This window comes from Heteronotia binoei, chromosome 6 (assembly GCF_032191835.1).
Source record: "Heteronotia binoei isolate CCM8104 ecotype False Entrance Well chromosome 6, APGP_CSIRO_Hbin_v1, whole genome shotgun sequence".
Classification (NCBI taxonomy): domain Eukaryota; kingdom Metazoa; phylum Chordata; class Lepidosauria; order Squamata; family Gekkonidae; genus Heteronotia; species Heteronotia binoei.
Window position 1 is genome coordinate 74,529,938 of NC_083228.1, and position 23,000 is coordinate 74,552,937.

Sequence of the window (23,000 nt, forward strand, 5' to 3'; positions counted from 1 at the left end):
AGTACTTGGTTAAAATATAAGAAATGTGGTGATGAGAGAAAGCCGCTATGGATTGTGCCAACTGAAGTAATAAAATTGTCCTCAGAAACAGATGAAGGGATGTGGTTAATGTATAATCAACTATTAAAGATACAGGGGGGAAAGGTGGAACTAAAATCAGCTGAATAATTACAGCACAAATATAATTGGTTTCAACTACAACAAATTAAGAGTTTGGTGGAACAGGACATTAAAAATGAAGGTATAAGACAGGAGCAAACAGAATTGGAAAGAATGCTGTTGGGCGATAACGAAAAGCTGATTTCAAGGACTTATAAATTACTATTGAAGTGGTCTATGGAAGATGAAGTAGTTAAATCTCAAATGATAAAATGGGCAATCAGTTTTAACAAAGAAATACAAATGGAATCTTGGGAGTATTTATGGAAGAACTCTATGAAGATATCGACATGTTACAATATTAAAGAAAACTGTTTTAAAATGCTGAATAGATGGTACATGACACTTAAGAAACTGGCAAAAATGAACAATCAGGTGTCAGACAGATGTTGGAAATGTAAAAAACATGAAGGATCTTTCTACCATATATGGTGGACTTGTGAAAAAGCAAAACAATTTTGGCAAATGATTCAGAAAGAAATGTCAAAAATTTTAGGTTATGACATTAAGAGGTCTCCAGACTCTTTTTTGTTGGGATTACAAATGGAAGGTTTTCCGAAACAAGATAGAACGATGGTGTGGTATCTGCTTTCAGCTGCAAGGACATTATATGCGCAATTATGGAGGCAAGATAAAATACCAGAAAAATGGGATTGGATTTTAAAAGTTACGTCATAGAGTGAAATGGACAAGCTTACAAGAATCTTAAAAGACTATGATTTGGAGAAGTTCAGAAAGGAATGGGAGAAATTTCAAAATTATGTTGAAAAACAATGGAAAGTAAAGGGACATTTGGTGGTTTTTGATAACAGCTGAAGTCTGGTGGAATAATGGACTAAAGTTTATAAAGGGAAATTTTTCTTTCTTTCTTTGAGTTTAAGGTGAAAGGAGAAAAATGAAGATGAACTTATAGAGCTAACTTTCTTATTTTTTCGTTTTTACTTCTTCCTTATTGTTATAAAGTTTTAAAATGGAGATTCTTGATTTGTTAAATTACCTTGTACTTTTTGCAATTTTAAGTAAACACTGGCAGGGGTCAAGAAAAGGGGAGGTGAGGAGAAGGGGGGGGGGGAAAGTGTGATGTATTGTTTTCAATTTGTAGGGGGAAGGGGGGAAGTATGATGTATTATTTTCAATTTGTATTTTTTTTTATCTTTCTTAAAGAATACTATATATTAGAAATTAATAAAATTGTTTTAAAACAGAAGTATTTTGGATATGCATTAATAGTCTTCCTTCTGCTGAAGATCCCTGGTAGTTATAATCCCCACCTCAATTTTGGGTTTTTTTTTCCCTGCTTAGGGTATGGTCATATATAATGTTCTATTCCATTCAGTTACTAAACCATGCAGATATAATTTGGTAAAAGAGTTTTACATAGTTTACAAAGATTACTTCCTGTACAAATAAAATGCTTTTGGAGCCTCCATAGTCACACCATACATATAGTGCTATATGCAGTTTCCATTGGGTCTAGAGAGCAAAGTTGGTTGAAATGGAGCACAAGATACTTATTTTTCTTTCTAGTATCTTGCACCCAACTCCTACCCCCTTCCTCTATGACTTCGGAGAAGGCCTTCTTAAAAGATGATCACAGAAAGAAATAATCTACATTTTTGTTTTTCTGGAATCTATCCTTTTTATATTTTTAGGACCCTGCCTACATATTGCATGCTTCCACATAAAAGTCAACGTGAATAACTCTCCTCTAATTGCAGAAAATCCCCATCTCAACTCCATACAATGTTCTTATTTGCACTAGTTGCTTTACTATACAATAATCCTATTTCTACATGACCATGTCTCTTATGGCATTATGTGACCAGAGCAAGCATCAGCACACCCTAAGGTAGGGCAGCTGCCAAGGCCCAGGGCTTCTGGGAGGGCCCACTGCTACTAACCATATACCTCTCCTGCTGTCCACCCACCCTTCTCCCTTGTTTGCAAGCACTTTGGCATCCATACTCCCAGCCATACACACTATCCAGCTTCAACAGGGAATAGGCATGTGGGTGGTGCAAGCCATCTGTTAATACAGGTGGTGAGAGGGCTCATGAAAGGGTGGGGGATGGATGCCTAGGCATGTGGGCCAGTAGGTGGGAAGGAAGGCATGAGAGGGGTGCTTGATGGTAGGCAAAGGTACTCTCTGCCTGAGGCCCATACAAATTTGGAAGGTGCCTGCGTTCTCATATTGTCAACCTTTTTGGATCATTGATGTTATAACTTCAGGTTATACCACAGTAACATGACGACATGTGAACAGTCACCCACTATATTAATTCCAAGACCCTTCTTCTGCACTCAGTACATGTGGACAGTACATGTAGATGCTACTGTTCTCAAACCGCCCATATTTCCAATTTTATTCCACCATTTAAAAATGCACTGCACACAACCATAGTGGAATAAAGCCACAGACAGCATTCTTCAAGTGGTAAAGGTGATAGTGCTGTCACAAGCATGGGCATACATTCGAAGCCACTTCAGCATCCTGGCTAAAGCTCTAGAATATCCCTGGAGTTGGTTCTTTTCAAGTATAGAAACCGTGTTCACAACCATACAGAGACCATGAAGAAAAAGATTAATTCATAACTATATTAGCAATGAAGATTTATCTCAATGGTAAACCCTAAAAGCCCATACAATATAGCTTCTTCAGTAGCATGCAAAAGGTTCTGACTATTGGAGCTACATATGGATCAGAATCATCTTTGACAGGAGAAATGCAGGAACAAAAATTGGATAACCTGGTTGTGGCCTAAAGCTTAAAAGAAATGTTATAAAGCCTTCCAAAAACAAGCATAAAAATTAGGATCTCTCTCATGGTCCATTGTCCAGATCTAAGAATGACATTCATGATACAGCATATCTGTACATCTTAAATTACTGCATATTTTAGACCATATTTCAGAAAAACATATGTGATCAAATTCAGTCTTGCTGATTTGGGTTTTGTATGCAGAAGGCCCCATTAAGTGAAATCAGTGCTCTATTTGAAAGACCTGAGCCAGATTGAAAGACTTGAGCCAGATTGTGGTGACAAGAGAGGAGGTCCTACAACTGATGGACGAATTAAAAACTAATAAGTCACCAGGTCCGGATGGCATACATCCAAGAGTTCTGAAAGAACTAAAAGTTGAACTTGTGGATCTCCTGACAAAAATATGTAATCTTTCATTGACATCTGCCTCCGTTCCTGAGGACTGGAAGGTAGCAAATGTCACCCCCATCTTTAAAAAGGGTTCCAGAGGAGATCCGGGTAACTACAGGCCAGTCAGTCAATACCGGGAAAGTTGGTAGAAACCATTATCAAGGACAGAATGAGTAGGCACATTGATGAACACGAGTTATTGAGGAAGACTCAGCATGGGTTCAGTAAGGGAAGATTTTGCCTCTCTAACCTGTTACATTTCTTTGAGGGGGTGAACCAACATGTGGACAAAGGAGACCCGATAGATATTGTTTACCTTGACCAAAAAGCTTTTGATAAAGTTCCTCATCAAAGGCTCCTTAGTAAGCTCGAGAGTCATGGAGTAAAAGGACAGGTCCTCTTGTGGATCAAAAACTGGCTGAGTAATAGGAAGCAGAGAGTGAGTATAAATGGGCAGTCTTCGCAGTGGAGGACGGTAAGCAGTGGAGCGCCGCAGGGCTCAGTACTAGGTCCCATGCTCTTTAACTTGTTCATAAATGATTTGGAGTTGAGAGTAAGCAGTGAAGTGGCCAAGTTTGTGGATGACACTAAATTGTTCAGGGTGGCAAGAACCAGAGAGGATTGTGAGGAACTCCAAAGGGATCTGTTGAGGCTGGGTGAGTGGGCGTCAACATGGCAGATGAGGTTCAATGTGGCCAAGTGCAAAGTAATGCACATTGGGGCCAAGAATCCCAGCTACAAATACAAATTGATGGGGTTTGAACTGGCAGAGATTGAGCAAGAGAGAGATCTTGGGGTCGTGGTAGATAACTCACCGAAAATGTCAAGAGTGTGCAATTGCAATAAAAAGGGCCAATGCCATGCTGGGTATTATTAGGAAGGGAATTGAAAACAAATCAGCCAGTATCATAATGCCCCTGTATAAATCGATGGTGCGGTCTCATTTGGAATACTGTGTGCAGTTCTGGTCACTGCACCTCAAAAAGGATATTATAGCATTGGAAAAAATGCAGAAAAGGGCAACTGGAATGATTACAGGTTTGGAACACTTTCCCTATGAAGAAAGGTTAAAACACTTGGGGCTCTTTAGCTTGGAGAAATGTCGACTGCGGGGTGACATGATGGAGGTTTACAAGATTATGCATGGGATGGAGAAGGTAGAGAAAGAAGTACTTTTCTCCCTTTCTCACAATACAAGAACTTGTGGGCATTCAATGAAATTGCTGAGCAGTCGGGTTAGAACGGATAAAAGGAGGTACTTCTTCACCTAAACGGTGATTAACATGTGGAATTCACTGCCACAGGAAGTGGTGGCAGCTACAAGCATAGCCAGCTTCAAGAGGGGGTTAGATAAAAATATGGAGCAGCGGTCCATCAGTGGCTATTAGCCACAGTGTGTATATATGTGTGTGTATAATTATATATAATATATATATAATTTTTGGCCACTGTGTGATACAGAGTGTTGGACTGGATGGGCCATTGGCCTGATCCAACATAGCTTTTCTTATGTTCTTATTTAAATCTATACTCTTATAAATGCATGTTTGTGTTTCCATTCAAAATCTTATATTGGTAGAGATTACTGTGGAGAATATTTCCAGTTAGTCAAGTCTAATTTGAACACAGAATTTATGAATACTGCCAAAAGTGGTTTCTTGACAAAAAAATTTACTAGGTATTTTGCTATTTGGTAAATAAAGTCTTATTTGGTCCTAATTATGCTGGCAAATCTATTTTCAAGACACATCAATTTGAGTCATCTTGTTAAAATGTTTGGAAGCAGAAGCAGGCATCAGGGATTATATTTTGGATTGATTTAAATAGGTTTACCTATTTTGTGGTATGTATTATACGCTCTTATAGTGCCTTTTTAAACTTTGTAGCTCCATTTTCTGCACTGCTTGTCATATAATGTCTGATTCTTTTTAGCACTGTCTCTAAATTTGTAATCCTGGTCCTACTGCATTATTTATTAGATGTCTCATGCTATTTGTTTGCATTTACACCACATAATCTGCTTGATACACATTCTTCTGAGTTTATGAAGCATAAGACTCCTTGGAATAATCTAAGTGTCTGTAAGAATTGGCTCCTGCTAAGTGAAATATTACAAAAAGCCTCATCATTTCTATTCTGATGAAGGAATGAAACATATGAACAATACTTAGGATCTCTGTTCGTGTAACCTCAGAGTGAAACTTCAAATATAACTTCAGAGAACAACTTCAGTTCAACTTTCATTTTCTAACCACTTTCAATCAAGCTCTAAGTGTAACTTTAGTTCAACTCACACGTATTCAACTACTTTGTTTCATCTAAGCCTTTAACAGAGGGAAACGACCTTAGATGCAGATAAACCCACAGTGAGCAGTGTTAAGAAATGTGGACTGCTTTGCTTACTGTGTACTTGGCTAAAGACTGCTTAAGCCTGTTTCACTGAGAAAATCACAGGCTTCCTTGAGAACTGATGTGTATGGGTATTATAGTATTCTGATTTGCTTGAAAAAAACAGTATGTTTATTTTATGATGTTTATGAAATGAATAACAGAAAACTTAGAAATATTTGGTAATACAGTGTTAAACTTTATTAAAATAATTGAAAATTGTTTTATATAACACTGTTGTGTTGCCAACAGTGTTTAGCTTTGGCTATATCATATAAGCCAGGGTGCTGAATTCATTTGTTATGAGGGCCAGGCCATGTGTGTCATAAAATGTAATGCCAGGTGGCAGAGATATAAACCTTATAAAGAACACAGACAAACACAATTAAAGATTTTTTTTTTTAAAAAACCCTTTAAATAAAACATAATTGAAACATTAGCACCTTTGCAATATTTTGTTTACTTAACAGTTTCTGATAACTGACACCTCTTGCTCTGAATTATTGCATCAAAATCTGGAGACAATGTTTGTGCTGTAGCAATCTAGGTATTCTGGTCAGGTGTTGTTCAAGTGAATACCTGTAAGTTGCAAACCTACTTTTGATTTACTGACATTCATTACAGAAATCTCATGGTCAGTGCTTTGAGCCAGAGAAAAACATGAAATGTCTGAGCATTGCAAACTTTTGTACATAAGTTGCTTCATGTGCTGTTCAGTCAATGGCAAAAATAGAGACTATGTTCCGTAGCTTGATTAAAGCAAGTCTGGAAAAGCAAGCTGTGATGCAGAAGGAAGCAAGAGAGGGGAAAAAAAGAAGCAGGCAATGGTGAGTTGCTCATGGGCCTGCTAGGAGCCCTCTGGGGGCCTGATCTGGCCCTGAGCCGCATGCTTGACACCCCTGATATAAGCTGTCTCTGACTGGGCATTGTGTTTTCCACAACTTTTGGTCCTGGGGGATTTCAATGTCCATGAAGACACAATGCTGACTTGTGCCACCTCAGACTTCATGGCTTTCATGGTAGGCCTGGGACTCTCCCAGGTAGTGTCAGGCATCACATATGAAACATTCCACATCCTGGATCTGATGATCTGCACAGGTTGCAGATCTGAAGAGTCTAGTTAATTGTGAATCCATGGTCAGATCACTTCCTCCTGAGGGCCAATTTGAGGTTCTCATCCTACCACCACAAGGACAGACAGCAAATTTCCTTCATTCAGATTTCTTCATTGGGAGACTCCCAAAATAATAGAGATCTTGTTATTCGTTGTGATGTATTCAAAAGGACTTTTTTCCCCCAGATAAAATCTCAAAGCTCCATCAGGACATCCCTTTCAGCTTTAAGGCAAGTAATGTACCATTGCCAATGTCTGGTCCTTTTTGGACTACTTCCCCTTGCTCTCATTGTCAGATGCAAAGAGGGTCCTAAGACAAAGGCAACAACCTGCCTCTTAGATCCCTGTCCATAATGCCTTGTGAAATCTTGCCAGGAGGTGGCAAGATCTCTCTCTCTCTCTCTTTCTCTACCTTCCTCAGCTCCTTAAAGAAAACCACTGTGAGACTTATCTTAAAGAAGCCCTCCTTAGATAAAGAGGAGCTAGCCAATTACTGCTCAGTATCACATTGCTGAGAAAGGTGATTGAGAGAACAGCTTCTGAGCAGCTTCAGCACTTCTTGGATGAGACATCTGCACTTAATCCATTCAATTCCAGGTTTAGGCATGGATTTGGTACCAAGACAGCCTTGGTAGCCCTTGTGGATGACCTTCAACTCTAGGTTGATTGGGGCAGCTCAGCACTGCTGATATTGCTAGACCTAGCAGCCATGATCAACATAGTTGATTACTGGATCCTGGTCAGCTTCCTAGCCTCACTGGGGGTTTGGGACACTGCCTTAACTTGGTTTACCTCATACCTCCAAAGACTCACTTAAAGGATAGCCACTGGGGACAGGACTTTGACCAGGTACCCACTACCCTGTGGGATTTCACAGGGTTCAATCCTGTCTCCAATGTTATTTAATATTTATAGGTACTCTACAGCAGAGCTTGTCAGAAGGGTTTGGTGTTGGGTGCCATCATTGCATGGATGACACCCAGTTCTTCCTCCTGCTATATAAACCGCCCAAAGTGGCCTTTCAGCCCTGAGAAATGTCTGGATGCTGTGGTTGAGGCAGAGATGGCTGAAGTTAAATCTAACGGAGACTGAAGTCATGTGGCTGGGAAGGGCTGGGCTGGCTGAGAGTTTGCAGCTGTCTACTCTGGATTGTGTCCACTGGACTCTTGTGAAGAGTTTGAGGGTCTGGATGGATGCTTACCTTGGACAAACAGGTGTCTTCAGTGGAGAAACAGGTTTTTCTCTATCTCCACCAGGCCTGTCAGCTGCCCCCTATTAGTTCAGATCTGACTTCGCCACAGTGATTCATGTGACAATCACCTCCAGACTAGAGTACTGCAATTTGCTCAATGCAGGCTGCCCTTGAAGGTAATTCAGAAACATCAGGTTGTTCAGAATGTGGCTGCCAGGTTGCTGGCCAATTCACCATGGCTTGCACACATCCAACCCTTTTTGTGGCAGCTGCACTGACATCTAATTGGTTTCTGGATCAAATTTAAGTTGCTAACATTAACCTTTAAAGCCCTAAATGACCTGGGACCATCAAACCTAAAGGACTGCATCTTCCATTATGACCCCCCCCCACACACACACACACATCATGGCGTCTTGTTCTGCTGCATGTGGGCTTTTGTGGCACCTGGCCCTCAAGTCACCTGTTTGAATGCAGCAAGGACCTTTTCCATCATGGCTCCAATCTGGTAGAATGCTTTGTCTGAGGAGACTTGTGCCCTGTGGTACCTGTCTGTGTTCCGCAGGGCATGTAAGGCAGAGTTATTCCTCCAGGCATTCCACTGATTTAATTTTGGGTGGGCACTACTATCAACACTGCTGATTTTTATGCCAAAAGCATTGGTTTGTGATCTGTTGAGGTTTTAACTGCATTTTATTGGAATTGTGATTTTATTATTGCTATTGTATTGTTATGCTTTTAGCCACGTTAAATTCCATTCTAGGAAGGGGTAGGATAAAAATCTAATAAAACAAACATACAAACAAACAATATTTTCCTGAAGAAAAAAAAAATCTGACTAATGAAAACTAACTGCATTGAAAAAAATGGCCTTAAAGAATCATTTCCCCCCCTCCATTTTAGCCTTGTAACAACTCTGTGAGGTAGGTCAGGATAACAGTGAGTGACTGGCCCAATATCAACCAGCAACCTTCCATAGAAGGGTAGGAACATGTACCTGGGTGTCGCAGATCCCACTACACCATACTGGGTTCCTTATAAACTAGAGAGAGAGCAGTATTATGAGTTTAGGTTTCTGCCTGTATATACCCCAAAAATTTAGAATAGGCATTAGAAAACAAAGAATGTGTTTCTCCAAAATTACTGAAAAACATTGTTCCTCTTCTATGGGTCCTGTATCCAGTGTGGCTAATTAATAAAAACAAAAGGTATGACCCAGCCAAAGTTTACACAGTTTTAGCTTGTGTGAGGACTGTTCCACACATCTACTTACAAGGGTTCTGCCATGTGCTGTACTCAGCAGGCAAACCCATCTATGTCAGTGTATGTGGCACCAATCTATGAAGAATGTTGGATGATGAATTCAAAACCTGCAGCATCAGAAGCAGGTCAAATAAAAGGATTGAAAAGCTTGCTGATACAATTTGGTGATTTAAAAAATTCCTAAAAAACAACACAGCATCAAGTAGTCAGGTATTTTTAAATATTTATAGACTGGATGGATCCTGCCAATCTGTTCTGCTAAGGACAAACAGTTTCCTTTGCTGCAAGTGTCTTCCACTCATGTCAGCAAGTCAAGCATCAAACCCTAGAGGGGGCACCATTTTCTTGCTCTGCTTACCCTATTTTAAAAAAAATTGTGGAGGCACAGTCATTTTTACCTAAAAGTATTGAAGGCAACACAACAATATATACCAAGTGAAGAAAACAAAAAGACAAAAGCAGGTCAGTAGGTGGTGCTGTTCTCTCAGTGAACGTATTGATCTATTGGTTCATAGCAATGCCATTCATCCCTGACCAGGTGACCATACTTTTGCCCTTGATACACTTATATCAGGACTACATCAATGTTTGTGTTGTGAGGTGAAAATACATCTTTACAGGGAATGAGAGAATATTTCCTTCCAACCCCTTTAATCATCACCTTTCCCAAGCCTGATTGCTGTGCTTCATTTGTACTTTGTTCTCCTACTTCAATACCATTTTGTGATTCTGCTACGGTGGGGGGTATCAATAACCTTTTACTTAATGAGAATACTAGTATTTCTGAGTAATGAAAAAATTCTAAGCAACTTCCCTCTTCCTTGGCATATTAGCAATTTTTGTTCTTTCCTAGAAAGGGAACATGAACAAGGAAGAGCACCAGGAATGAAGTTATCATATAGGCAGCAAAAAAATTCCTATGATATGAAAGCTGGGAGGGAGAAAGGAAGGAAGGAAGTCTAGAGCAGTTTTTAAATGATCTTTTCTTGGGTCTCCTAGGAGACATATGAGCAGTTAGCAAGTTACAGGTAACTCATGAGCTCTGAGTTAGGACAAGTCTTTCCTGAAGTGATGCCAACCTACAAAGGATCACATAGAGAATATGCTGGTATCATAGCGCTATGTAGCCTATAAAATTTACCAATAGAGTGCCAGTGAGGATAAACAGAGCTGATTGAATAAGAACAATATTTTTTCGTGATCCCAGTCAATTCCAGTCCCTATATATGGACAATTTCTTTTGCCTCCTTTCAGCAAGTCCATGAACAACACCCAAAGAGAAACGGGATTTTTGTTAACTGTCAAACATAGGCATTTTTACTACTGAGGCATTTTACTCAGAAAGACTCAGTGATGCAGCAAAAATGCAATAATCAAGTTGGGTGGCTAAAATGCACATTGGTTAAGCAAGCATTAAGAGAATATGGGAAACTGTTCAGATGGAAATAGCGGGCTACAAAACATGCTTATACACAATCATAGGCCTAACCTGTAAGATTAAAATGAAGTAATCAACGGGTTTGTTTCGCTGATAGAGGTAGTATTCAGGGGCTTTCTTGTTCTTCTCATCATACTTCAATTCCTGAATGACATTGGGATGTTTTAGAAGCCTCAGGAGGATCTTCTCAGACATCTGGGATGGACCAAATGCTTCAACCTCTGAAGAAATAAGAACAACTTGACATAGATCACATAGTGCATTTGATGAGTCACTGTAAGACAAACAAACTTACAGAAAGTAACATAAATAAATATGCAAAAAGCAGAAAATGTTTAAATTTTTCAGGTTTTGAAGGTAATTTTATAACATCAGATCAAGTGAGCTAATCTCTTTAAAGCACAAGTAATTCTGAGTGCGCTTTCATAGCCAATTCCACATTTTAGAGTGATCAATCTAAACCACACAAAATTCCATTTTTATCAAGAAACACTTGCTTCCAAAGATCACAAAGTCATACCAAACCAGCTCCAACTATTCTCAGGCTAATTCTGCCATACTGGAAAATGGGTTCCAGCTTACTTTTAAGAAAACAGAAAGATAACTTTATTATCACAGGTTCATATCCTCTCTCTTATTTTTCACAATTTAATTACATTCTTTTTTTGCATTGCAAAAATAACAGCTTCCATATGACAATGGAACTAGAATCAGAACCACAGACAGGGGGTGCAGCAGATGGCATCCCCTACTGCAACACTTCCATGGGAAAAAAAAATCTGGCTACAGGACTGCCGGGTGCTCCCACCCCAATCTCCCCCTTTAATCCTTCACTTTATCCTTGATGGTTTCTTCTCCTTGATTCCTTCTTAGCAAGAGGGCTCAGATCTGCTCCTCCTTGGCAGAGCACTTTAATTCTTGGAAGGAGGACGTGAATGTTTTTTCAGATTCATGGAAGTTCATATCACTTCCACACAGCACTACTACTCTAGAGATCAAGAGCAAATCTTTCCTCCTCAGGATCTCTGTGTCTTCCATTGGCTTCAACTTTTAACACAAGCCAAACAGCAGTTGCTGAATATTAACAGAAAAAAGCTTACAAAACACCAAAGCAAAAGGCAATCCTCTGCTCCAAGGCTGAGGGGAAGGGGAGTCAACTCAGGAAAAAAAGTGGTGTAAAGGTAGTAGATCAGTTATCACAGTGTACTTCCTGCACCCCTAAGAGAAGAGGGGCACAATAAATAGAAGGCCCCAAAAAAGTGCAAGCTCTGTTTAAAGGGAAGGTTAACCCCTCCAATGTAGTTTGGAGAAAAGCACACCTAGTCAAAGAAAGATTGGATTGAGCAGTGGGAAGGTATTCTAACTTGCAAATACTGCAAAAGCTTAAGGAGCTTATGCTAGGAAGCGAGTGGGGATATGTCTGGACAAAGACAAGAGTTCCTGGCAGTATGCACTGAGCCACCCTTGTGCACAAATCAGCGGCTAGATGCCCCCTGGAATCCCGCATTCTCCCACTGGCCACCCTCTCCTGAGGGCACTTAATCTAATCAGTGGCTTTCTAATGAATTAATCTTTTTAAAATATTTATATCTTATTCTTACATAGGGCCACAGTGGTCTGCTATCTAGGGAACCATCCCTAGACCATTCAATTTTTCTTAAATTAGAAATGTGAGCTACAATTAATAAATTGGCATGACAAGCATCAATAATGAGTCACTATGAAAAAACCCTGGTCACAATTTTCCATAATCTGTTTGCACATATAATTCTAGATTTTAAAGATCTAAAGTGCCAATGTATACAGGGCTTACAATGTTGGACTGGGAGGGGAGGTCCACTCTGCCATGAAAGATCACTGGGTAACCTTGAGCCAGTCTCCTACTCTCAAACTAACCCGGGATTTCCCATTTACCGGGTCCCGACCCAGTACCGGGCCAAGGATGCTTCTTTGCTGGACCATGGATGCATCATCATTGGGTGCAGCCAAGCCCGGCCAGGGAGGCTGTGCCGAAAGGACGTGTTGGGCGGGACAGCCCCCACTGCTCCTTATTGCTGTGTTGAGGCCCCACTGGGCGCACGCCATTTCCGTCCCTCGCTGTTAATGGTGAGCCCAGTAGGGCCCCAATGCAGCAAGGAGCAGCAGCAGGGGCAGTCCTAGCCAACATGTCCTTCTAGCGCAGCCTCCCTGGGTGGGCTTGGCTGTGCCCAATGACGGCGTCACCAGGAAAGCTGTGGTCAGCCCTGATGGTCTCTGCGATGGCAGGTGGGGGGAGGAGCGACACCCAGGCCCGAGCGGCTGAAGCAGCAGCAGCCCCAACATCGCCAGCAGTCTGCGCCCGCTGGAGCAAAAGGATAGCAGGAGGGGGGCTGGCCCGGGGATGGGGCAAAGGCTGAGGGAGAGAGGGATGCAGAAACAGGAGGGAGGGCTGAGAGACAGGCAGAGGGGTGAATGGGGAAGGGAGAAGGCACATAGGATGGAAGTGTGGAGCAATAAAGAGGAAAAGACGCTGGCCAGAGGGAAGCTTTATTTCCCACTCCCCCCTTCCCTGTCAGTCAGTCTTTTTCCTTCCTTCCTTCCTTCCTTCCTTCCTTCCTTCCTTCCTTCCTTCCTTCCTTCCTTCCTTCCTTCCTTCCTTCCTTCCTTCCTTCCTTCCTTGCCATTGCTGAGTAGACCTGGGGGGGGGGGGAGGGAGGAAAAGCTTCTTCCTGCTATTTCATATTTTCCCCAGGCTGAGAGCATTATATATTTTTAATTTTCTGTGTGTGATCCTTGTGCTTTTTCTTGATGTTTTATTTTTAAGATTGCATTGCAAAATCCCACTATTCTCTTACCTTTCCTAAACAAAATATTGCAAAAGTTTTAAGCATGTTTGTACTTTCCTGTCTCCTGGCTCCACTCCCAAGTCTTCTGGCTCCACCCCCAAATTTTAGTGGACCATGAAGTAGAAGTGTGGGGGAGCGGAGTTTGGGAAACCCTGGCCTAACCTATCTCATAGGGTTCTTGTAAGGATAAAATGGAGGCAAGGATACAATGTAAATGGCTTTCGATCCTCATTGGGGAAAAGGTTATGAATGAAGTGAAATATTAAAAAATGGACCAACTCATATCTTAAATGGCTTCAAAGCTAAATTACTATTTCAGGTCTACAACATCATTTCTCTCTATATATGAATATAACCCTACAGCATCAGAAACATAGATGTGGAGACTGTATAGAAGTAGTAGTGGAAACAATCTTAAATAGCTGGACAAGAAACATACCAGATTTACTGGCTGTTCCTTTGTCAAGTCTTCTTCACATTGTCTCAAATGGATCCCAACTGAAAGACTCCTATAATGCAATCTCCAATTTCTTCACTGCTATGACTATCAACAATAAATCAATCTTCTGAGCAACGTTAGACTGCAGACATTTGCTGATTTCTGTCTGACAGTATACTGTGATATCCAATAGTAGAAGTTATGCTCAGTTCAGGAGTTTATAAGTATACTGAATGCAAACTAATAAAATGTATAGCCTGGGGAAACAAGTCCATGTTAATTTTTGCATCTACATGCTCTTTCAAAAGGTGTTATTTCTACAAACCTCACAGTACAGAATCCTTAATTATTTTATTTTGTGATCTGTTTCTTCTTAGGGCATTTGCTATACTATATGTTAAACAGACTACTCTGTAACAATCCCCAGCCCCAGCGGAGGCTGCATTCAGAAGAAGAGAGGAGGGAGGAGGAGCTTTAACATTTTCACTGAAGGTCATTTTTCCTCTCATAAGCCATAGAGAAAAAACACATTGAGGATCAATTCTGAGAGGAAATATTGCTATCAGTGACAGGACTGAAGCATTCACTGTTTTCCTTTGCTTCTGTTCACAGCTTTTAGGAGTTACTTTTTACTTTTTAAAAATCCCTGTAGCTTGGTCTTTACTGTGAAAGAATCTACAAATGCAGGATGGAGCTTATCTCCACCTTTCAGTTCAGTTTTAAAGTCAACGGTGCACACCTGGTTAGTGATTTAGAGCTCATACCAATACTGAACAGGGGAGAGAAATTTTTTTTAAAGATATAATAATTATATTTTACACCACTTTCTAAATCAGCCTCTCTGCCAAACAGCACCGCCCCATCCACTTTCTCCCCATTCTACCAACAAACCAGCTGTAGGACCCTGGAGTGATCAAAGTGTGATAAGCCACACTCGCCTGTTGCTAGGAAACGATGCATTGCCAGGAGCAACTGTGGTGAGATTTTAACCTTCATTTCACTGTCTGTCTGTTTGAAGGCAGAGAAGTCTTGCTTTCTCTCCCGATGAGCTACTTTCTTTTTGGTCTTGTTATCAGCTGGGGATAGAAAAATTAAAGAAATGTTAGATTAAATGCCAGTAAGAACACTGGATGATGATACCTAGAAAGAGGAATAGCACTGAAGCATCAACACATTATATAAATTGTAAGTAGTCATTTTGATTCACATCCTGTTGTACAACAAAATCAGGCACCTATATAATGGTCCATTCATCTGATTGTGATGCTCTTCCTTTTTTGGGCACCTGAATAATCAGCATTTATATTGCAAGTATAAAAGTGAATGAATTTAAAATATTTCCCCTGTGATGGTGCTGCAGAACAAAAGATGAGGCAAAGGGCTCCCAGTGACATCACGTTGTGTTCCATTGCACAACTATCAACATTCAGATTGCCCCTTTTTCCAGGAAAGCAGAAGCTATCAGCATTGCTGTGTCAGAAAAGAAGAAATGCCTCAATGCATTGCAGGACAGCTACATAAGGGAGAAACCATGAACTGCCTAAAATTCCCAATTTATCATCTTTAGAGTGAATTTAACCTTTTAGTGCTAGCATATGTTTTGCACAAATAATACTTTGCATTGGAAAATGCTTAGCACTGGAAAAAGTGCAGGAAAAGGCAACTAGAATTATTAAAGGGCTGGAACACTTCCCCTATGAAGAAAGGTTAAAACGCTTGGGGATCTTTAGTCTGGAGAAACATCAACTGAGGAGTGGCAAGATTGAGGTTTACAAGATTATGCATGGGATAGAGAAGGTAGAGAAAGAAGTACTTTTCTCCCTTTTTCACAATATGAGAACTCATGGACATTCAGTGAAATTACTGAGCAGTTGGGTTAGAACTGATAAAAGGAAGTATTTCTTCACCCAAAGGTTGATTAATACATGGAATTCACTGCCACAGGATGTGGTGGTGGCTGCAAGCATAGGAAGCTTCAAGAGGGGATTGGATAAACATATGGAGCAGAGTTCCATCAGTGGCTATTAGCCACAGTGTATTATTGATAGATAAAGATAGATAAATTTATTGTCATTGTTCTCAACAAAAAGAGAGCAACGAAATGAGGTGCTCTTCCACAAACATACCAACACATCAAACACACATATTCATAAACTATTTAAATACATCTAAAACCATTTAAACCATTAAAACCATTTAAACCATTTAAATACATCTAAAACAGATAATCATTCATAAAACCATTAAAACCATTTAAACCATTTAAATACATCTAAAACAAATAATAATTCATAACCCTGCATTTAACCTAACCACAGCACTTGGATAGAAACTGTCCTTAAATCTGTTTGTCCTAGCCTTCAACACTCTATATCGTCTACCTGACGGTAAGATCTCAAATAGCAAATGGCCCAGATGTGAAGGGTCCCTTAGGATCATTTGTATCTTCCTTTTACATCCCATATTATACAGATCCACCAATGAGGGGAGAGAACATCCACAAATCTTTTGTGCTCTTCTCGTCACTCTTTGGAGCACCCTTCTCTCTGCTTCCATGCAGCTCCCAAACCACACGCAGAGGCAATAAGATAAAATGCTCTCAATGGAACTACGATAAAAGGCAACCAGCAGACTCCCTGACAGTTGTAGTGATCTTAAGAGTCTTAAGTAGTATAGTCGTTGCTGGGCCTTTTTCTCTAGAGCTAAAGTATTTGCCCCCCATGTTAGATCCTGTTTCATGGTAATTCCCAGAAACTTCCATTCTGTCACCTGTTCTACCATAACACCATCAATAAACAACGGCTGGATGTCCAAACTACTCGTCCTGTAATCCACTATAATTTCCTTCGTCTTATTTATATTAAAAATAAGATTATTATTATTGGAACTCTCTGTCTGGGACAGTGATGCGCTGTATTCTTGGTGCTTGGGGGGTGCAACAGTGGGAGGGCTTCTAGTGTCCTGGACCTCCTGACAGTGCTTGGTTTTTTTTAGCCACTGGTTGACACAGCATGTTCGACTGGCCTGACCCAACATGGCTTCTCTGATGTTCTTATGAAGCAGGCCTGAGCCTGCTTCAGCAGGAAGGGTGGGATACAAATCTAATAAAATAAATACAACCATCATATAGAATCCAGAGGTGTAGCAATGTTAGTCTGCTGGATTTTGTGGCATCTTAAAAGACTTACAGTCTTGATTCTTTAAAGCAGCAAAAGGCTTGTGTTTTACTCTGTGCAGCTTTCCTGCTGTGCCTGTTTACCCATGTCTTGCTCTACTCACTTTTAGGTGGGGGCTGGCTGCACAGTGACAAATGCATCTCTAGCCTCTTTAAATCCATTTCAATGTTTTGGGCTTGTGAAGGAGAGATCATGCTAGTAAGAGTGAACCTGGTCTTCTTCTTTTTTCCTCTGCCAAGTGAGATGGGTAGGACACGGGAACTGCTATGGAAGATGGAGGAAAGGGGACAGCTTTCTCCTCTCCCTACTTCCTAAAACAGATGATAGCTTTTACAGAGAATTGAACATTGTCTGAAAGAGAGATTACTGACTGGGGTGCTCTCACACCATATATATTCTACCAAAACCTACAAAACCTATTTGAAATAGCAGTAAAAGTGGGCCAAAACAAAAGGGTTATACATGTTAGGAAGAGCTCTCAATTTACTCAACACTCTTTCATTAATACCTATAACAGGTTGAATGGGACAAGGATTAGATCATTAGTGAGATAGATCATTAGTCTCCCCAACAACCACCTGCTAGCTGTAAAAACCTATGTATACGGTTCCATGTCATGGTGTAGGGATGGGTGTTGAAGTGCCACTTTTAATTCTTAACCAATTTATCTCAAGAATTTAACATGTCAGAACCATATTAAAGAGGATTCCTACTTCCCCAGGGGAAAAATCATGGAGAGTAATACTCACTGTACAGATCTGTTTCATCTAGAATTTCAGACTTGATGATCTCTTCAATTACATCTTCTAAGGTAACAATGCCCAAGACTTCATAAAAAGGATCCCCTTCCCCTTCATTGTTCACCCGTTGTACTATTGCCAAGTGAGATTTACCTGCACAGAGTAGTACACCAAGAAATTAGACATTAAAGCAAAGCAACTGACCAGCTACTCTCAAAATGATACAAAATGTCACAGTATCCTGCAGTATAATAACAGATATCTAAAGGGATATTATCAATTTGAAAAAATATACATCTGAAAATGTGTCTAGCATTATAGCTAACAGATTAACAGCACAATTTGAAGCAGAAGTGTACTTTTCTAAGTTCATTGTAGTCAATCACAAGCACCAAGAAATATCTATAACATTCCCACAATTCTAAGACCATTGCCTTGTATTAAGCATCCCTCATTACTTTGTGTAGTATATATATTTTGTAGTAGGTAGTCTGTACGGTAATGTTTCACTGCTACCCAACTTTGTAATTATTAATGGACTTTATAAAGACGTTGAAATTAAATAAACAGTTTTAATTTAAAAAAAAAATCTTCCCTTTTTCTTCAACTTCATAACCATTACTAGCTTTCTTTCCTCCTCCAGTTTCAGCAGGAATTTCCAGTATCCTGTGATAAGGCAGAACAATTTCAAAGACATCTGAAATCAGTGAACACCATGACTAAAAAGATGATCTGCAAAACATTTTTTGATAATGTACTGCAGCTCTACCATGAAGAAATTGTGATAGCTGAAACTAATGGTAGTAAAGCTTAAAAACCTTCTTTTAATTCAAATGAGTTTTAGAGAAGCTCCAGCTTCCTTTATGACATCAAAGGTGGTAACCACATGCTGTTGAACTAGTACTCAGTGGGAGTTACTTTTGAGTAAATAGCCATAGACTTCAAGACTACTATACAGCTCATCCACACTCCAGATAGTAATCAGAACTGTTTGCCTGCTTGCTTAGACTCCTTTATAGGCAGTAAAAATTTAGTACAGGAATCTATTTACTAAACTAACAAGCATTCAAATTATCCTACCCAAGCTAACTCATGCCCCAAGAATGAAGATATCTTGGAAAAATTAGACCAGGAGGGGACCTTATCAACAACCAACATAAACACTGCATCAAGTCAAACCAATTCAGCTCGGTAAACTTCACATCTGCTTTCCCAGGGACTCAACATAAGCAGTTAAAAACAAATTCTTTGTGAATGCTGTCTGTTGAAAGCTAAATTCTTTTGCTATTCCCAGCTTGTGATCATTTAAAAGGAATTTTCCAAAGCAAGGTCTAATATTAGACTCAAAATGAAGTTTCCATTCCACTTACACTATATTCTCACCAAAGTAACTACTACATAATCTGATTGTCTTGGAGCTACTCGTTTAGATGCAGATGGACATATTTTAAATACCTACTTTGCTACACCAACAAGATTTATCTTGAAGAGACCTTGTTTTACAATATGAATAATTATTTGAACAATTTGTCTTTAAAATTATGCGCATGCTAATAATAATCTTTGCTCAAGCCATAATTACTTCCTTGTAGTAATAATCATGCTATTAATTTCTGTTAGCAGTCTGTTAGCAGCTTTGTGACTGTAACTGGCATTGGTAAGAGTATTTAATTTTAGGGATCAGGGAGAAGTTGGAAACATGTTTGCCAGCTGTAGAAGATCAAGGGAGACATCCATCTCCCTTCCTCTTTCAGGTATTTTCAAGTCCTGGGTGCAGCCAGAAATGTGAGCCTTTTAGCAAGAGTCCAGATTTCAGATTGTGGCTCAAGTTTCGTGGCCTTCAGTGAACTGGCCCAGACAGATCTTGGACAAACCCTGGTGTTCTATTGATTGTTCTTTTGTTGCTGATTGTTTAATTATATTTGTGTTTTTTAGTGTCACTTTGCATTCCCAGTGAGGAGAAAAGCAAGATAGAAATATTTATATAAATTCTAAAATTCTTATTATAAAAATCAAATCCAGAAGACAAGGATCTTTTGTCAGGAGAATAAAAAGGGCTGGGGTTTGTGTAATGGTATTTAATATTTCCAACTACAGCCTAAATTCCCATTTTAATAACCTCTGCACTTCTTGTTTTTCTTTACTATACATCACACAGAACAGTTGAAAAGGTCTGTACAATATTACAAACAACCCACACCCTCATATTAAATATATGCAAACTGTAGTGCTCAGGTGCAAATAGTGCAAACTGCAGTGTTCAGGTAGACCAACCTGTTTGAGGCACATGTGCAAAAGTTCTTTAATTTTGGCCCATTACACATGCTCTTTAATGTTATTAATATTAAGCACCACACTCCCCCTGAAAACCTTGTTGATTACTGAGAACAGATCACCCAGCCATTCACCACTTTGTTTATATATCTCTCTGGCTGAATTCCTTCTTCATCTTGCAAATGTTCTATATGGCTGCTATAACCCTAGAAAAAAAGTCCTCTCTTTATCCTTGGTGGGCTTGTTTTGGGAAGAGAATGTCCATGCAGCTAAATCTTGCTGATGATGGGTTAAATAATTCCCATGGGGCAATACAAAATGGTGCATGTGTCCAGTGCCATCAGCAATATTTATATCAAATTATAAGCTGAGAAAGAACACACTTTCCCAAGAAAACTGTTTCTAAATTTTCTGCGTAGAAAGCAGTAACACATTGAGTTAAATGAAGCTATGAGGATCTCATCAAGCATTACTTTTTGTATAATCCCAGCTAGAATTAAGTTGTAAATCATGCAGCTCGGAAGACAGTCATTTTGTTTCATTGATGCAAATAAGTAGGACTTCTTTGGACCTCAACTCAAGTTACAACATTTGATTACTCTGACTGAGCATCAGTTGATTCATCAGCAGAAACAAATATTAATTGGTGAAGCCATGAAGTAACAGTGCATATTTAATTTCTGAGATTCCTTAGGATTCTGATCTATTAAAATATTTTAAGATCATCTTTTTTTCTAACTGTATTTGGTAATGTTTGGTTTTTAAATTCTGTGGTCTCTTATACTTCTTTAAACACCTCCAAAATATTAATAGTAATACTAACTCAAATCAATGTTTTGGTAATATACAAATATAAGCAGGGACCTGCAAGGACTTGTGGAGGGCTTCTCATTCCACCATTATTTTATCTTTCTCTTCCCTTTAAACCCCCAAAGCCTTTTCCCCTGTCCTGCCTCCCTCCTTCTCTCTTTTCCATCCACCAGCCTACCTACCTTTATCTGCCCCCATCTTCAACCTGATGTCCCTTTCTTTCCCAGCAGCCTTTTCCTGAGAAAAGTATGGCTGAGCTGCAGGGTTCTGGTGGGCTGGGCCCACCTCACTTTCCCCTGAATCCCCCTTCCCACACAATTTCTTCTTTCCATCCTTCTTACAAACCCCATAACCTCAAATTTCCTGCTTCCTTCTCTCATTCCTTCATCCCCACCTTTTATCCTCTCCATCTTCATCTATGAAGAAGCACAGAAAGAGGAGGAGGAGATTGGATTTATACCCCATCCTTTACTTGGAGTCTCAGTGATTTATAATCTCTTTCCTTTCATCTCCCCACAACAGACACCCTGTGACGTAGATGGAGCTGAGAGAGCTCTCCCAGAACTGCTCTTGAGCAGAACAGCTCAGAGAGAACGGTGACTGACCCCAGGGTTACCCAGCATGTGGAAGAGTGGGGAATCTAACCTACACTTTGGGTATAACTGAATTTATCTACTTCAGTTATACCTGATGTTTCTCCACAATGGGAAACCAAACCAGCTCACATCATTCTTGTCTCTTTCACTTTATCCTCACAATAACCCTATAAATTAGGTTAAGCTGACTAGCCCAACGTTACCCACTGAACTTCCAGAGCAGAGTGGTGATTTGAAACTGGGTCTCCCAGATACGAATCTGAAACTCTAATTATGCTACACTGGCTTTTATGGGGTTGCTGATGTCAAACAGTGGCAAGTGGCCAGTCCCGAGTGAGCAATACAAGTTGGGTGGTAGCAAGTTTGCCTGGTGGTTCCTGCTGGATGTAGACCCAATAGGTTTTCCCAAAGGCCCAAAACAGCCCTAGATAGGGCCCTGACTGTCCCCCTGCCTTTTACTGACAGAAACAAAGACTTAAAGGCTGGCAATATTGTTGCAATCACTTAGCAACTGCTACTGAAGATGTATTCATTTCTTAAAAGTACAGGCAGTGCTTCTATTGTTTTGGGGGGTTAACCTCCCCCCAAAGTATTTATTTATTTGCTTTAAATTTCAAATTTTTCTATAAACTTGCAGCTTTCCTCAGATTTATAGACAGATCTGGCTTGACTCTTCATGGCTTCCAGCTCTGGATTTAAATGCCCATGGATCTGGCCATGCTAAGAATTAGCCATATTGATGATGTGAAAATGTATCTGATCAACTGATTAGTGATTTAAAGACTGATTTAAAGATTCTTTAGTTTTTTAAACAGATCTAGATTCATGTACTTTTTATGTTCATGGTTTGTATCATATATGTGATGTCACTCTATGGCAAAATACATACAGCAATGCATTACTAAATTGTACAACGAAAAGCTATTCTTCACATCAGAAGCCTTCACATGAGAAGGCCAGACCTCCCACTAGGTGACTTAGGTAACTGCCTAGGGCACTGCCAGTCCAGAAGCAAAGAACTGGACCCTCCAGACTGGTGAGATTTTCTTCCTGCTTTTGCACCCTGGAGTGCAAAAGCAGGAAAAAGATCTCCCTCCGACACCTCTCAGAGTCTCTGAGAGGTGCAGGCAGCAAGGCAACCCCTTCTCTGGGGTCAGACCACAGCAGCAGCCCGATCTCTCCATTCTATCCTATGGGCCCATAGGACAGATTTGAGAGACTGGGCTGCCGCTGCAGTGCAATGCTAGAAACGGGGTTGTCATCACCTGATGGGCAACACAGAAATCAAATTGATTGTATACTCTGCAGTCAAAGATGGAGAAGCTCCTTACAGTCAGCAAAAACAAGACCTGGAGCTGACTGCGGTTCAGATCATGGTTGCCGCACCTCAAAAAGGATATTATAGCATTGGAGAAAGTCCAGAAAAGGGCAGAAA

The 23,000-nt window shown here is 40.1% G+C and overlaps 1 protein-coding gene across 2 annotated transcripts in view; it reads right to left on the minus strand.

The window, feature by feature from the left end:
• CNNM2 (cyclin and CBS domain divalent metal cation transport mediator 2) overlaps window positions 1-23,000 on the minus strand; it is a 185,394-nt gene that overhangs the window by 29,235 nt on the left and 133,159 nt on the right. For both annotated transcript variants that reach the window (XM_060241750.1, XM_060241749.1), the window contains exons 2-4: window positions 17,895-18,038; window positions 14,908-15,045; window positions 10,757-10,926 (exon numbers count right to left, since the gene is read on the minus strand). In XM_060241750.1, the coding sequence (XP_060097733.1) occupies window positions 10,757-10,926; window positions 14,908-15,045; window positions 17,895-18,038 (452 nt within the window). The remainder of the gene's footprint in view (window positions 1-10,756; window positions 10,927-14,907; window positions 15,046-17,894; window positions 18,039-23,000) is intronic.